We start from the raw sequence: 17,413 nt of genomic DNA on the forward strand, positions 1-17,413 counted from the left end.
TTGTTAATAAGTGGTTTAAAATACTCCTTTGAACTATTGTTATCGCATTTACATTAATCACATCTCGTTTATTGTATTACTAAACCGCTGTATGTTTCGTGCAATTTCCTTACCTTTATTTTTTTTTCTAAACAGCTTGTGCAGTGTGTGTTTTGTCAATCTGTACTCCATGTCTGTTAAATGATTTTTATATTACTCTGTTGGGCAAATGGTCCGTTGACATAAGGGTTCTGGTGAAGTAATACCTTGGTAATGTTGTGCATTTTCATATAAAACATATTCACCCGGGATAATTTTCGAAAGTGATCATCAATGTTAACGAAACGATGTTCAGTAATCCTTTTAAAAGGTCGCTAATTAAGATATTGAACATTATTGTCAGTTATTTAAAATACTTCGTGGCAATATATTTCTTTGAAATTTCCACTTCTGTAATGTGTCCATTACTACATTTAAACACATATCTGGATGACGTTTCCAACTTGCATGTAGCCGAATTATCATAATATAAAAATATTTAATAGACGGGAATTTCCGAACAAAAACTCATTTTTGTATATGCATTTTTACACTATGCTATAACGACGCAAATTATGCTTGATGCTGATACGTTATGTCTGCACAGTATGTGATAAATATTAACGTGCTCAGGAGGTTATTCAGAATGCACGTTTTACATTTTGATGCCAGTACCAAGGTCTCATCAAACTGTTGTTTTATATAGATTGAGCAAGGATGTTTGCTTGCTAAAAATGCTTACTATTTTCCAATGAAACTGGTTTGAAGAACGCGATAATTTTTTATTAACTGTTATTTTAATGAAAATCATTAAATGGGAGTTCATGTACTTTATCTAGGCCAGAAACGTGTTAAAATAAATCGATAACAAATGGTTCGGCTTCGGTTTGATCCGCACATGCATGCAACACTTTAATCTCGTTCCGCCATACCAACAGATCATGGAAAAAGTCGAAATCAATTAATGCTGATATGTGTCGCGCTAACGTCTCGGGTTGACACAAGTTTGCGTTTCTAGGGTACCAAAATTTGACCTTCAACTACAAAGTGCGTAAGATAATGTGGTGTTAAACATTTTAATGGTCCGCGCTCTGTGAGACGGGGGTTTAATTCATGTCCACACAGGCTCATCAGGGAAGACTCTTTTCGCTGCTACTGTAATTTTTCATTTCAAGATAGTAACTTCATAGGAAAAATCAAGTTTAGGTGGAAAGTGTCGTCTCTGATTATCCTGTTTGGACTGTACACGCTAATCTTGGACCACACTTTAAGCACATTCACCAAAACCACCTTTTCACATAGCTCGGCCCGAATGTTGTTGACACCACAATGAGGTACAACGCCTTTTGTCATAAATATTAAGGTATGTTGAATTACACTTAAATATTAAGTGCAACATAAATTGTCTGACTAAAGTTTTAAAACTTTCAAAATTGTGACTGCTTTAAATTGTAAATGTCTTTCAATAATGCTGTTTAATTTTATTATATGTTAATGTTGTAATAAACATCTCAATCTAAATGCATTTTGACTTTTTCCAATTTGATCTCTGCAATATAAGTAAATTTAGCATTTGTAAAGCAATAATGCATGTCACCTAATTGCAAATAAAATCATATCATTGTCGTTAATCTTATGTTTAAATTCATTGTTTACATAGAATAATTATATATGTTTTGCCTATCTTATAATGATAATGATTTTTTTAATGTCTTTTATGAGACCCTAATTAGCAAACCTCGCGCCACATTCTTGAAACCATGTATAATAGAGTGAGATAGTAAGAGGTCGTGAAAATAATTCTCTATAACAATACAAATATTGCTAAATCAATCACAGTAAACATTACAAAAGAGAGCTTTTGACAAACAATTTCAATTCTATGAGCATTGCTTTAAAACGCAATTATGTTTGATTCGGTTTAAATACAATTAAATACAGTAGTGGTTAAAAGCAAAAAATTTCCTGATAGATTGTGTGGACTTGATCGTCTGGTAAATATATCAGCAGCTTGATTTGTGAAGTATGGATGCAGAGGAACGTATCACCGTTCATAACATCAATTTTTGCATAAACCAGTCTTCATTTGCTTTAAGCGGTACAACTTATTTTTTATGTTGATGGAGCACTTTAAAGAATTTTTTTTTAACATTTTATGGTTGTATTTACATCTCTAACTTAGTTGTTCATTTGCATACTGACCATAATACTTTGTATACTAATATATCAATCGCCTACACGTGTTAATGGATTTAGGATACTTTCTATACTATCACACTAACATATTTGGATAGTATTCATTCACGCGCCACGTTTTCGAATTTATTTTTTCAATTTTTACTGTGTGCAAATGTACATTTTATTGAGATCCTTTTAAGACGAACTTGGTTTGTGATTTATTTTGAAAACATTGTTAAGTTCGGCTAGCCCCCAATTTTCGGCATTCACTTTTGCACGGCGATGATCCCAGTTTTAATCAATAGTTTGTTTATAATTTGTTTTATAATTTTAACATTGGTTTACTTTCTTTGCAATACTATTACCGCATTCACTTGTACCGAAAGAGTTTACTGCATGATTTATTATCGATAGGTGTTGATATCATATAATTGAATCCTAAGATACCTTCTACATTTGTTTAAAACAATTAGGCTGATATATTCAAGTAGGAAATGATCGACTGGTTAAAAATTTATGATTATCAACATCTTGATTTGGATACGGAAAAGCTGTGTAATGGTTTAGTGAAGACGCATTTGCCATTGCACGACTCATATATGATGCACGAATAATTTATAGATAAAACACTCATTCGGAATTGGTAAAAGCATACTGTTTGATTTGTTTATTTTATATTGCATTTCCTTATATATAATTTCTGCTATTGAATCCCACTGTTATTGCAAAACTATATGCATTTTCTGCTCAAGTTTGTTGCCGTTGATTGTATTTGATTTTCGGAATGGTTAAATGTCATTTAATAGTTGTAGTTATAATTATTCTAAAATGCATTTATTTTTTGTAATACATAGAATCCAAATATTTATATCACATCAAATTTGTTAAGAACATTCTCCGAAATTAAAATAACAATTATACCAATCATATTTCTTTGACATGTTATTTTATTGAAATATTTGCTATGTTTATATGGCTATGTACTGATTGTATTCGCCAATAAAATTGTCTGTCTGTCTGTCTGTCTGTCTATAAAAATGGTTGACATATTCAGAAAAGCAAAGACTTGTTTTTGCCAAGTGTTTGATATGATTTTGAGTTTTCCAGAAAATCCGACATTGGTGAACATCGTGAAAGTGATATTAACTTGTTTTTTTAGTGATAACATTATATACCTTCAAGAATGTATCTGTTTGTACATAAATATTTACATAAATTATATATAAAAATTTAGAAAAAAGTATATGTATACATAAATAGACAAACCATTTAATGCTTTCCCGCGTTTTTCCAGACTGATACCTGTAGTTTTGAATATACTTGTCTTAATGTAACGTCTAAAAGCGATAATCATTTTATTGCGGTGTACCTGTTTATTGTTTAATCTCCCGAGGATTATATAGGCATAATTGAATTTAAGAAACATTATAATTAGTTATTTTTTTATTATTAACCCAGGCTCGTTGTTTATTAGTCCCCTACCGGTGAAACCGGAGGGGACTTATGGTTTGCGCTTTGTGTGTCTGTGAGTCTGTGAGTCTGTCACACTTTTCTGGATTCTGCGATAACTTTAAAAGTTCTTCATATTTTTTCATGAAACTTGAAACGTGAACAGATGGCAATATGAAGATTATGCACGTCATTTCACTTTGTTCCTACGTCAAGAATTTTGGTTGATATGGCAACAAATATACTAGAAATATTGCTGAAAATGGTGGAGTTTTACCGGTAGGGTATTTATATTGCTTGGCAAAAGTCTTGGTGTATGCAATACCGGACGGTCAATACAACACGACACACATGTTTGTATTCAATTTGGGGTCGCCGAATTTTAACGCTCAATAAAAGGGTTGGAGGATTAAAAGTAGTTGAATTAACGCGTAGAACCTTAACACTTAACCAGGAATTATTTACTCACATACACGTGGAGACAAATATTGGTATTAACATCAGAAAGCAAGGTAAAAAAAAAATCGATAGTATTGCAATTTAATTACACATTTTTTTTGGTATGCACCAGAGCAACACAATAACACCTTTCGTGTGGCACAATGAAATGCAGCAAATGAAAATATCGACTAAATTTCTTCTTGTTCACGATATTTGAGAAACACCATATCGCCGGAATGCATCTCAGGAAGAAAACGTCATGAAGAGTGTAAAAACCATGGGTACATAATTAGGCTGCTTATAAAAATTCTATAGTTTATTGTTTTGCATTCATCATATGTATTGCTTTTTGCATGAACAAACATGCCTGACTCGGATAAAGTTTCGCTATAAATGGTTTCTAAGTAAGTCACCGAGTGTTTAAGTGTTCTTTTATTGTATAATAGACAATGTCTAGGGCATGTTGGTGCATTCTACTTCACATACCGTCTAGAACAATCAATTACAGTGATAATAATCACATGTTAGTATACGAAACATGTAAGACGTGTGTCATAGTGATGTTTTGTCATAAATCCATGCTTTCTAAAACTCAGACTGCATCATTAATACCTTTAAATTCGCATATAAAAGGCCTTGTTCACAGTTTTGTAAAATTTGACTTTCAAAACAATTGTCACACATAAAAAATGTATGAATGATAATCCTTCAATGAAAATAATTCATCTTTCTAAGACACATGTTTAGGAAAACACAATTAAATAATTTATAACCATCGAACGAACCGGTATAAAAGCGGAGTGAACTCTTTTCATCGATAATTTTGTAAAAAAAAGTGTTTATTTTACAAAACGTTTAACACCCTCGCTACCAGCTGAGCCGGGCGTTGCAAAGACATCGTGTTTCGTTTTCTCTTTTTTAATTCAAAAGGTTTGCATCTTACTGGCATTTCTTGCAAATATAAATGTATCCTTTTCAATTATTTAAATCATTTTATACAATGCAAAAATATTTGAAAAAAGTTCATTTATGTGTTTATCTAAGACCCGCATAACTTCTTCTTTACTTGATTACATCTGCTCAACGTTGTCAGGTTTTTTTCCAATGGATAAAAGGTATTAAATATGTCTTGTGTGTGATGTTTATTAGAAGGACTCATTTGATGGCAGACATGACTGTCAGGTTTCTCTTTTGGATCTGTCGATTCATAACTCTCCAAATACTTTAATATAACGTGTAGTTGCATCGACCTTGTAAATAAAACCGTACTAAGTACATGTCGTTCGTAAAATATGCTCCTGTTTTGTGTCACCGTGTGCTTTTGAAACAACGTTTTTATTTTTTCGATAAATTTGGTTTTATATACCGACTTAAAGTTAATTATGATGTTAACCTAGTGAATTACGCATCAATCTTCTCACAACCTCCATTTTAGATATTTGTTGTTTGCATTTAATATTGAAAACTTTCAAATGCATTAAAGGGCAGATTTCGATTACGGTGTTAGGAAATGTAATACTTTGTCCTATAACCGGATCGTTGTTCGGAAATGAATATGCAGCGTTTTCAATGACAAAACTATCACAGCTTCAACTGCCTGAAACGTATTACCAGACTTGCAATTCATTTTAATGTAATTGGAGTATATTTTCTGTTTTACCTTTTAATTTGAATGTTTATGCTATGAGGTGTATTAACATACACTTCAAGGTTTTGTGAATAACTTAAGTGTGTGGTTTTGAGCTCCATTTCATCCTGTTCAACCCCAGTTGTTTTCATTATTTATTTGTGTGTTTTGTAAATCTGTGCTCCATGTCTGTTAAATGATTTTTATGTTGCTTTGTTGGGCCAATGGTAATGTGACATAAGGGTTCTGCTGAAGTAATACCTTGGTTATGTTGAGCATTTCATATAAAACATGTTCACCCGGGATAATTTTAGACAGCGATCATCAATGTTAACGGAACGATATTCAACAATCCTTTTAAAAGGTCGCTAATTAAGATATTTAACATTATTGTCAGTTATTTCAAATACTTCGTTGCAATATATTTCTTTGAAATTTCCACTTCTATAATGTGTCCATTGGCACTTTTAAACACATATCTAGATGACGTTTCTAACTTGCATGTAGCCGAATTATCATAGCATAAAAGCATTTTATAAACGGGATTTTCCGAACAAATAACTGAGGAATATCTATGTATTCTTTATAATACACTATGCTTAAGCGACGCAAACTTTGCTTGATGCTGATACGTTATGTCTGCACAGTATGTGTTAAGTAATAACGTGCTCAGGAGGTAATTCAGAAAGATTTTTTTTACATTTGTCTCAGCTCATCAAAATGTAGTTTTTTATATATTAAGCAAGGATGTTTGCTTGCTAAAAAATTGCTTACTTACTATTTTCCAATGAAACTAGTTTGAAGAACGCGATATTTTTTTATTAACTGTTAATTTAATGAAAATCATTATATTGGGAGTTCATGAACTTTATCTAGGCGAGAAACGTGTTAAAATACATCAATTACAAATGTTTCGGATTCGGTTTACTCACCACTTATATTCAAGATTTTAATCTCGTTCTGCCATACCAAGAGATCATGAGACAAGTCGAAATCAATTATTGCTTATGTGTGTCGCGCTAACGTCTCGGGTTGACACAAGTTTGCGTTTCTAGGGTAACGCACTTTGACCTTTAACTACATAGTGCGTAATACACTGTGGTGTTACACACTTAAATGGTCCGCGCTTTGTGAAAAGGGGGTTTAATTCATGTCCACACAGGCTAATCAGGGAAGACTCTTTCCGCTTTTATTGTAGTTTTTATTTAAAGATTGTCTCTTCATAGGAAAAATCCAGTTAAGGTGGAAAGTGTCGTCTCTGATTAGCCTGTGTGGACTGTACAGGCTAATCTTGGACTATATTTTACGCACATTCATCAAACCACCTTTTCACATAGCTCGGTCCGAATGTTGTTGACACCACAATGAAGTACAACCCCTTTGTCATAAATATTAAGGGAAGTTGAATTACACATATATATTAATGGGTATTGCGGCAGGTTATTTAACCGATGATATATTTATAGAAACGCCGAATTAGCTTAAATAATATCTGCATATTGCCAATTTCATAAGTTATTAATTATTTTTACGCAATTACGGATTTTTCAGTATTTGTTAAAAATACATGTTATATATTATGGTGAATAAAATCAAAGCAAGACCGGTGACCCTATGTTTTTATTTCATTTTTCATATAGAATTTGTATGTATATCTTAAATATAAATTTTTGACAAAATCTATTTGATGGAAAAAATCAACAAAACTGCAGCAACACCCCTTAAGTGCAACATTAAGTGTTATACTAAAGTTTTGAAACTTTTTTAATTGTGACTGCTTTTAATTTTTTAACTTTAATTTTTACTTTACATAGCTATATAAAGTAAAAAATCACGTTAAATTTATTTTACATACAATTATATACAAAGGTTGATTTTATCAAGAATGTCCTGATATAGTTTCTTGAGTTTGATCGTTTGATCGTTTTGTATATTAACCCATTGAAATCAAGAAGTGGCGTCAGGTTTGTTGATATTTCCAAATAGAAGATTGTTTTGATAATGTTTGATAATTTTAAGATTATACATACAAATACTAATAAGACGTAAGATCATCGACAATTATTTAATTTTATTCAAAATAATGTGACATGTAGTGTTGAATTAATAATTCAAAAATAACTTATTAAAGGTGTTGTTACAATTAAAAGCAGTTTGCTTAAAGCAATTTCAGTAAATAAAAAGCCTTTTTTCTAGACGCTATGCATAAATGGGTTAAATATTTCATTTTTCAGTGGCTTAAAGCAGTGGACCTTGATCGTGTTATGTTGATTAAACATATTAATAATCTTTCTCAAATCTTGTTTGTCTGTAGATTCATCTCTCACTCAGTTATGGACGTATATATGGATCATATTCATATGAACACTTAATAACCTGTTTGTTTTATTACTATTGACACTTGACCGCTAAAATTATGTAAAACGTGTTGTATTAACGCGTCACATTTTGGATATTACGTTTTCATTTTCTGTTTTCAAAGGTCATTTTGTTGAGATAGTTTTATACGGGCGTTTGGTATGTGATTCATTCTAAAGTAACTGTAAGTTTCGGTTAGCACTCAAACCAAATTAAACCATCAAATCTGTGAATTTACCGTTAAAAGGCGATGGTCCTATTTTACCGATGTTATATTTATAGTTGGTGATCTGTTTTGAAAGTAGTATACTCAAACCCGGTTGAGTCGCGGGTCGTTTTGACTCGCGGTATTTCATTAGCGCCCTCTGGATTGTGTTTGTAAACAAACCTGCGTGACCTACTTTTGAAATCTGACAGAAAACATCTTTTGCTGCCAGTATGAATAAATTTTTGGTAAGTAACTACCCAAAAACGATTTAAAACATTATTTTAAACCAAAATTATGTAAAAATCCATATTAAAATGAAATTTCCCTTTCAACTTTTTCACTTTTTAAGTTCGTCTGCTTGCGGTTGCTTAGGTCAGACACTACCAATATTATTCTCCTTGTGAAGGGGTTACACACCACCGATTTTTTAAAATTATTTCGATAGGTCAGGCTCTATAAACGCTTCGTTGATTTGAGTCCGATTCATCTCTTGAAAGTGACACAGATGACGTATGCTGTGTGTGTAAGAAAAGTAGTCCACCTGCATTGAGGAAGGATGTTTCGGTTGTTTTTGTGAAATGGGGTGAATGTAGTGTGTGTGCACATTGGGTACATCTGAGTCTCTGCACTGATGTACGTTTTTTGAGGCGAGATAGCTTCTTCAGGTGTCCCCATTGCGCAGAAGAATGAATGAACAAGAACAGTTATTTGAATATTGAGAATTAAAATTAGACACTGCTTGAACATAACTGTGATATTTATTTTATGTGATGTCTTTAAATCCATATGTTCTAATTGTTATATACGTTATTGATTGTTACTTTGAATGGTATGTAAGATCTTTATGTTTATTCATGTTAAATTTAATATTAGTGTCGTTTAACCTATTTACCGCGAGTCAACCGTGAGAGAAAATAAACAACAATGGCGGACAGTGGTGTTGTTTTTGTTGATACCGCAGTTAAAATTGAAGGATTTTCGTCATAAAAGGCTATTTTCGAATGAAGTTAAGTCAGATATGTTTGTCTTATAAATTATTTATCTGATATTTGAAGATGGTTTCTAGACGCAAATGAATATTCCTTAAGTACCGCGACTCACCCGGGTTGCAGGCTAATACCAACAAGAATAGTGTTCATCTGTCACTATTTAGAAAGTCGTGTGTAATGAAATCGATGCACATTAATGCGTTCATTGTTACAATGCTATTAATTAACAAACAACCATATTTCAACGTACTTAGTCATTCGAATGACGTTGTATTGCTTTCATATTGTAAAGTATAATAGAAAACTCGTGAATTTTTAAAGATAATTGTTTCCCGTTGTCAAGTGTTTTAATGAATGCATTTTCTGTACATTGTCGGACAAGATATTGGTCAGAAAAGCGAAGAATTCTATGTGCACGGTTTTGCTTTGTAATTACAACTGTTTTAAACACTCCTGACGTGAATTCACAGCATGAAAATGATTTCAGCTCGTTTTTTCCGGCAGGCTTAACTTCTCTGCAGAATGTGTCTGTTTCTACACAAGTATTTTACCTCTTCAGTGTTATTTATCTACTTTTAAAACGGGTTAAAAGGGTCGTCCAACAGATTGGTAAATTGACAAAATTAAAAAAAGTGTTTCAGATTCGCACATTTTCGTTTTTGTTATGATATTTTTGAGGAAATAGTAATACTGACCATTTACCATACTTCTTAATATCCATTATATGCATCTTTTGACGATATGAAAACTTGAACATTACAAAGCGTCGTGCGACGCGAAACTATTGAATAATTTGGGAAGTTTTGATGGTGTAGTTACATTTTGGGAAACTACGAGGATTGCTTATATAGGTAAAAAAAACATCCGCTGTAAGCATGAGAATGGATGGTCGAGTGGTCTAGGCTGGAGACTTTTTACTCCAGGACTCTAGGGGTCAGTGGTTCGAGCCCTGTTGATGGTTACTTTTTTCCTTTTTTAAATTGTATTCTTGTTTTTTTTTACTTGAGATTTTTAGGTCAAATTTTTTAATTTATCAAAAAGCATTTAATGAACAGCTTCAATACATGCCAAAATCTATGAAACGGGCCCTTTAAATGTGCGTTTTTGTTAAACTGTTAAATTCCTGCAAGTCAACATAAATGCAAGAGTTAACAAGTAAGGTGACAATTATTTTTTTAAACCAGATTTACACAGATACGAACGTTAACATTTTTTGTGTGATTTGACATCGATCAATTTGAAGGGCCGGCTTAATGTTACAACTTATTAATTGGATTGACTGTTAAATGTGATAAAATGTGTCTGACGCTTTCATTTGTGTCAAACATGGTTAACATGTTTCCCGTTGTCAAGTATGCTGATTTCAAAACATTAACACACATTCTGGGTGTTGTGGGTAGTTACCTGTTAGCACCATGGTAAATCACAGCATACTTCATCCATTCCATGGCCTTGTTATATATATTCAGTTATGTGCTCTTGAAAATAAAATGTTTTCCGATTCTCTGCAAATCGTTTTAAATGCAAATTTTCTCTATTCATTAAGTATTTCATAAAAAATAGCCGAGTTTTATATTACGCTAAACTGTATTTGAATAATTATTTTTTTCGTCTTATCTCAGATTTTATTTAAGATATGTATAGATGTTTTGATATTTTGAAAACTGTGAATTGATTGACAAGACATGTATTATTTCAGTAACAATTTTTATACGTAGGTCATTTTATCAAATATTATGTAGCCAGATTGAATTAGTTTATCTTTGTAGGAATCTGTATGTTTCTACAAAAGTCATTTGGATTAAAGTAAGATATAACAAGATATTTAGGTACTCATGTAATATGACATACGAATATAGATACGTTTGTATATTTGAAGAAATAAAGCATCGCAGCACAATAATAAACATAGAACATGAGGCAATTTAAAGGAACAACGCATGATAAAAAACAATGACACTTAAACCAGTTCAAAAACTTAAGAAACATGAAATCATTTCATAAAAATAGGGAACCACATGCACATGCTTAAAATATACAGCATGAAGGACCAACACTGACACGAATACAAATGGTTTTGACGGTGACGATACTACAAGTTATATAGCTGTTGTTCATTATAAAATTATTATTATTCAAATACATGTGTTTGTTTTAAGAACTAACACATGAGACGATAAAACTTTACTACGTTCTGGATCATAATGAGTACGTCTCGTTTACTCGACGGTCAAAACGTTGTTTATGTTTGTTTGTATATATGTTTAAGAGCAAAATGATTCAAGGTGCCTATATTACTTTTAAGGCCTTGGTATGTCTTTGAAAAAACTTTTTCATTAACGATTAATACCGTTGATTACCATCGTTTCTTAACCGATCTTTTACATTTATGTGTTGTTATTAACATATGATATTATATATACTGTTTTCATTTTTGAACGGTGCATATGCATGTCAAAGGAAGCAACTAAACTGAGATAAGTAAAAAACGCAATTATACAAATAGGAATTAGTAACAAAAAAAAGTGTGTGTGCATAAGATTCTTTGAAAACATTGAAAGAGCTTAACTATTTTTTTTTTCATAAAAAAGGTTCTAAAAATAAGTTACTAGAGAAAAGTTAAACTTTTAGCGGATAATATAATTGTTTACCAAGTACATGTCCTGAAAGTGTTTATAGTATGTGTATCCTAAAAATGCACTATAAACGACAGACTAAAGTGTTGTGCAAAAACTAAGAATCAGAATTGACAGATTCTACAACATGTGTTTTATGATATTTAGCAATATCGAGTTCTGAAATAATGTTTTTTAGATCTGTTTCAGCATCGTCGCCAGCTGCGAATCAGATTGAGTAACTTCTTTCTGTACCGCTCGTTCATGACGATGTAAATGAACGGGCGCAAAACACTGTTCAGGAAATAGCTCTTAAGGAACACGTGGTACACGATCTTCAAGTTTGTCGGCAATTTTCTCGGAATGTCTTCGTCCAAGTACCTCAGCATTACGAGGATCAAGTAAGGAAGATAACTCATCATGAACGTAAACGTCACCATTCTCATGATTAACGTGTTCCTTTTTAGCGAGAGCTCCTTCAAGTTGGCGACTGGTTTTGCTTGTGGATGCGGCGCGGCAAGATGTAACATACTGAGGTCCGTACTTCCGCCAAACGCGGACGTTATGCTTACAGACAGCTGTGCTCGACAATGGCCATTTATGTTCTCTTTGGTCTTGAACACATTCTCTTCATGTAAGTAAGTGAACGATTCTTTATACGTCTCATGCTCGGACTCTTTTCTCGTCACTAAATGCCCACTGTCTGGGCCCATTGACCCTGGCAGGTCTACCAAACTCCGTGTGCATTGCTTGGGGACTGTCGTCTTTAACTGACCGTCGCTCTGCGATCGTGCGCGTTCGTCCTGTTTCTTTGTTAAAGGTTTCGGATATGTCGCAAAGTAATCTGTATCGATACTGTTGCTTGCACTTTTCCCTTTTGACGCTGTACCTGAAATAAGAATTTTCAGAGTTATCAAAAGATGGTTTCAAAATATATAATATGCAAATTATTGTATTCAGTTTAGGTATTATAGCTCTTCAATATTGATTTATGTATGAATCCTTTCGGAACACATTTTCTGCAAAATAAACATCTCCATTTTCAAATATTAGATCTAGTTGAAATCCCACGAAAAGTCTATCGGCTTGTTTGAATCATTTATCGGCGAAAATAAGGGAGAGTTTTTAATAATAATTTATTTGAATTTTAATACGGATAACATACTGGATTGCTTCAAGTTTCTTTTTGAGGGAAACATAAAAAATACCGCACGTACATAATTAATCAAACGTGTCAACTACATTCGGAGATTAAGCTTACTAGTTTGGCAGATATAAACTTGGTAAGGTTGTGTAGTTTGACGAAATTATGTTGAGTCAAATCAATCGCCAATATATTTTCAACACATAAATACACACGACGGTTTTCGAGAACAAACACAATCTGAAAGCCACATAGTATGTCTACTTCACACACTTTTCAATAAATTGATTAAATGAACATCTTTAATAATTATAAATCGGTGAATCTTGTTTGTGTTCTCGACATGTATTCTTATCTTAAATCATGTTAAACTAGCGTTAGGGTGAATATAATCGTTTGTCTTCAAAACAAAGAATGAAGGAATGCATCCCCTCCACGTATGATAATACAGTCGCACTATTAGTACTTTTAGACGGTTTGTTGTCCAAATACAAAACCTATCGTCATCTTTTTTCTGACAGGAAACGAATAAATAGTTCTGCACGATTTCAACGAATGCATTACAATGTACTGTGTGTGTTTTTATAATGATAAAGATTATTATTGATGTTTTGAATATTTTAAGGAATATATTTTGTGTTTTTATTTTAATTGTGTGCATGGTGTAAGCAATCGATTATTTCCTGTTATACACGTACGTTTTTTTCTTATTTTAATACCATCTTTTTCATATCATTTTGATTGAGTTTTGGATAAGAGCGGAAACAAAAGAGCTTAACGTAAGAAAAGATTAATTAACCTGCATGAACAACCAGCATGAATTATGTTGGGATGTCATGGCTTTTCTAAGAAGAATGCTATGGAAAATGCACACGTCGATAAAACACTTACTGTTTGAAGTTAAGTATAACGATTACAAGAGAAAACCAATTCCGGTAATCCCTTGTAATGGTTAACAGACGGGTAAAAGCATTCTCACCAAAACAAGTGTGCGTTTTTAATGTAAGCATAATTGAAATATATATTGACGCAAAGCAGCATTTATGATGATTAAAAAGAAGTTGTCGATCAAATATGGTTTTAAACCTTATTACAACGGAAATGCTATTTACTGAAACTTGTGCATTAAATGATAGTCAGGTTGTATGCGCTAAAATCTTTATACAATTAAACAAAACTTAGGTATTTAGATTTTATAAATATATCTAATTGTTATGCCATACCTTGTTTGACGTTTATCAGAGAATCATAATTTTATTACAAATTTCATTTAGTTAGGTTTGGTTAAAACCTCTTTATTTTAGCTTTACCCATTTATGCCTAGCGTCTAGAAAAAAGGCCTTGGAAAACAGCTTTGACCCACATGAGACGCCGCATGATACGGAGTCTCATCAGGGTCAAAGCTGTTTGCCTAAAGGAATTTCTGTAAGAAATATTCTAAATATAGAAATAAATGTACAAGGCATACCTAATTTTAGAAATAAATTGATCCAATTTAGAAAGATGGGAGAGTCTACTTGGCAAAAATAGGTTAACAGACGGATAAATGCATTTTCATCAAAACAAGTGTGCGTTTTTGATGTTAGCATAATTGAAATATATATTCACGCAAAGCAGCATCTATGATGCATGTGGATTAAAGAGTAATTGTCGATCAAACATGGTTTTAAACCTTATTACAACGAAAATGCTATTTACTGAAACATGCGCATTAAATAATAATTTAGGTTGTATGCGCTAAAATCTATATACAATAAAATTCAAACAGACATAAGGTATTTAGGTTAATATATAACTTTATCTTATTATTTATGTCATACCTAATTTGACGATCATATAATCATATTTTACGACAAATTTTATTTATTTTGTTTTGGTTAAAACCCTTTTTATTTTAGCTTAACCCATGTTTGCCTAGCGTCTAGAAAAAAAGGCATTGGGTAACAGCGTAGATCCAGATGAGACACCGCATGATGCGGCGTCTCATCAGGGTCGGTGCTGTTTGCCTAAAGGAATTTCTGTAAGAAATATTCTAAATATAGAAATAAATGTACTAGACATCCATTATTTTGGAAATATATTGATCCAATTTAGAAGGATGGGAGAGTCCTCTAGGCATAAATGGATTAATTGCATCGTTGGCCGAAATCTTATTGAAAGCCTCTTGAGTCCGTTTATTTTGTAGAACCAGTTCTTGGTGTCTTTGGGGGGACTTAAAAGTGGGCATCGAACCCGTGATTTCCCGTTTGTTGGCCACGGCGACCTTCATTAATTTACTTACAAAAGCATACGCGTATTTTGTTTGTTATTCGTACGCTAACGATCTCACGAAAGTCGGGATTTAACATTGTAAATGCAAGAATCAGCGCTCTGCATCCGACAAGCTTCTCGCAAACTATATTCCTTTCTGAATTAATCGACATTTATTTGCAAGGAGACTGGACCTCAACCTCTAAGACTGATAATGGTAAGGAGGGAAATGTTGTGATTTATGTATTATCACATGATAACGTTTCCGGAGTGCAAGTTTCTCGAAATTTCAGACGTATTCTTGAGTTTCCCATATTTCAATAACATACTGTGTATGGTATTTGTCAAACCAAATTATGGGACCATCTTTTAAACCACAAGCAATCTACAACGTCGATATATATGCCTTTCATGAGTGTGTTCACATAAGCTATTTCAATATTTTAAAATAAGGTATTCTTCGGTTTAATAAAGAAAATTAGAAGATAATGACATGGTAGTAAATGAAGTAAATTTTGCAAACTGTAAATATATAATGTTGATAGGACCACGGGCTGACGGATTTACGTCACCGTTTGTTAAATGTAGAACGTTGAAATTTTATAAAGAAATGTAAAAAATTTAAGTAATCGAAAAAAAGTCATTGATTGTTGTTCGTAAAAAATAAGCTTATCATTTAGCTCAAATGTAATATTCAACAATTATAGAATGAATTAAAAGGTCTATTTATCATTATGAAAATGTTCTACAGTTAACATGAATATACCTGTTAAAGCCGAAACAATGCTTTTCTTAAAAAGACCCGGCTTCTGCACCCTGTTTCCAAGGATATTGATGAACGACGACAGGAACAGACGATGTCCGATAACCGTGTATACCACAAACAACGTGATATTGATGACTACGTGACCAACCATTAGAAATCCATGAAATAGGAACTTTGGTATCTTGTTGACATCGTCGTAATAATTCGTTACGTGACATGTTTTTCCTTGTAAAACATATTGTACGTTCGTAAGGTTGACGTAGAACGCTGTTGAGTTCGTTAATTGTGTCAAGAAACTTTCGTCGTCGCCTCTTGAAAATTGTAATTGGAATGTGTGCGTTCCGTAGATGAACATTGAAGGCCATTGTGTGGCAATAGCCAGAAGACTTACTCCAATGCAGGCTCTCGTGGCATAACGCTGCCCATATGTTATCCTCTTGAGTGGCTTACATACCATTAGGTAGCGGTCGTATGCCACAGTGACCAGGACAAATGAATAGTTGGCCGTGACAATGAAGGACAAGCATCTGGAGATCTTGCAGAAAATATCATGGTCATATGTATATGGCTTCGCAAACACGGAGATTTCTACCGGAATAATCAAAGCACAGTTTACTACGTCCAACGCGGCCAATGTAATGATAAACACGGATGTTTTACTCCGTTCCCATTGTTTAGAGAATATATACAACACAAAACCGTTACCAATAAGTCCAATAAACATAAATGCAATGAGCAGACTTATAGGATAAATATAAACATCTAAAGCAAGCCGTTCATATGCATCAAAAATAGGACCTGAAGTAACATAATATATTGAAATCTTTTCCAACGAAACATTCCGTTCTGCATCGTTGAGTGTAGTTAGTAATGTTGCAGACTCAAGTGTTCTTGACCCCGTTGACATTTTATCAGAGCAGGATGCGATGACTGTTTCCATTGCCTAAATTTATCACGTATTCATTATCAAATCCGTGTTTATATTCTGAAAGAGAAAAAAGCACGCTATGTCGGTACGCATTGTGCCTGTTTGTTCGTTCTGATTGTTGTCTTCCAAAGCTTGCTTAATAAGAGATTTGTATTTTCTTGAAGTTCCAGATAGTCTGTTGATGTTATGTGTAACGCATATTCAATGTAAACGGATAATGGTGTATGCTCTAACACAAGAGCGTTTTTTTATATCCAATATAGTTATTTAAGTGTCTCTTTCTTAAACATCACATCAAACGTATTTAAATTATGTTTGATTGTGTGTGTTTTTAAATATAGCACACATATTTCAATGCATGTAGTTTTGTTTTGTGCAAATATTCTTATTAAACAAAGTGACTTGTTTTTACCTTCGTTAATATTAATAATTGTATCCACGT

The 17,413-nt window shown here is 32.8% G+C and overlaps 1 protein-coding gene across 1 annotated transcript; it reads right to left on the minus strand.

Annotated features, from left to right (window-relative positions):
- Window positions 1–11,092: 11,092 nt before the first annotated feature.
- On the minus strand, window positions 11,093–16,880 carry LOC127858732 (uncharacterized). The gene is made up of 2 exons (XM_052395973.1): window positions 16,044–16,880; window positions 11,093–12,772 (listed from the first exon to the last, which is right to left on the minus strand). Exons 1-2 carry the CDS (start codon window positions 16,765–16,767, stop codon window positions 12,090–12,092), a joined length of 1,407 nt encoding a protein of 468 aa, XP_052251933.1. The 5' UTR covers window positions 16,768–16,880; the 3' UTR covers window positions 11,093–12,089.
- Window positions 16,881–17,413: the final 533 nt, after the last annotated feature.

This window comes from Dreissena polymorpha, chromosome 14 (genome assembly GCF_020536995.1).
Source record: "Dreissena polymorpha isolate Duluth1 chromosome 14, UMN_Dpol_1.0, whole genome shotgun sequence".
In the NCBI taxonomy this organism is placed as follows: Eukaryota; Metazoa; Mollusca; class Bivalvia; order Myida; family Dreissenidae; genus Dreissena; species Dreissena polymorpha.

Excerpts from the sequence above, each read along its gene's own strand:
- LOC127858732 (XM_052395973.1), bottom strand. The coding sequence starts at position 16,767 with ATGTTTATTGGACTTATTGGTAACGGTTTTGTGTTGTATATATTCTCT. Across the intron at positions 12,773-16,043 it reads CATTGTTTCGGCTTTAACAG|GTACAGCGTCAAAAGGGAAA; the intron begins GTATATTCATGT and ends TTCTTATTTCAG.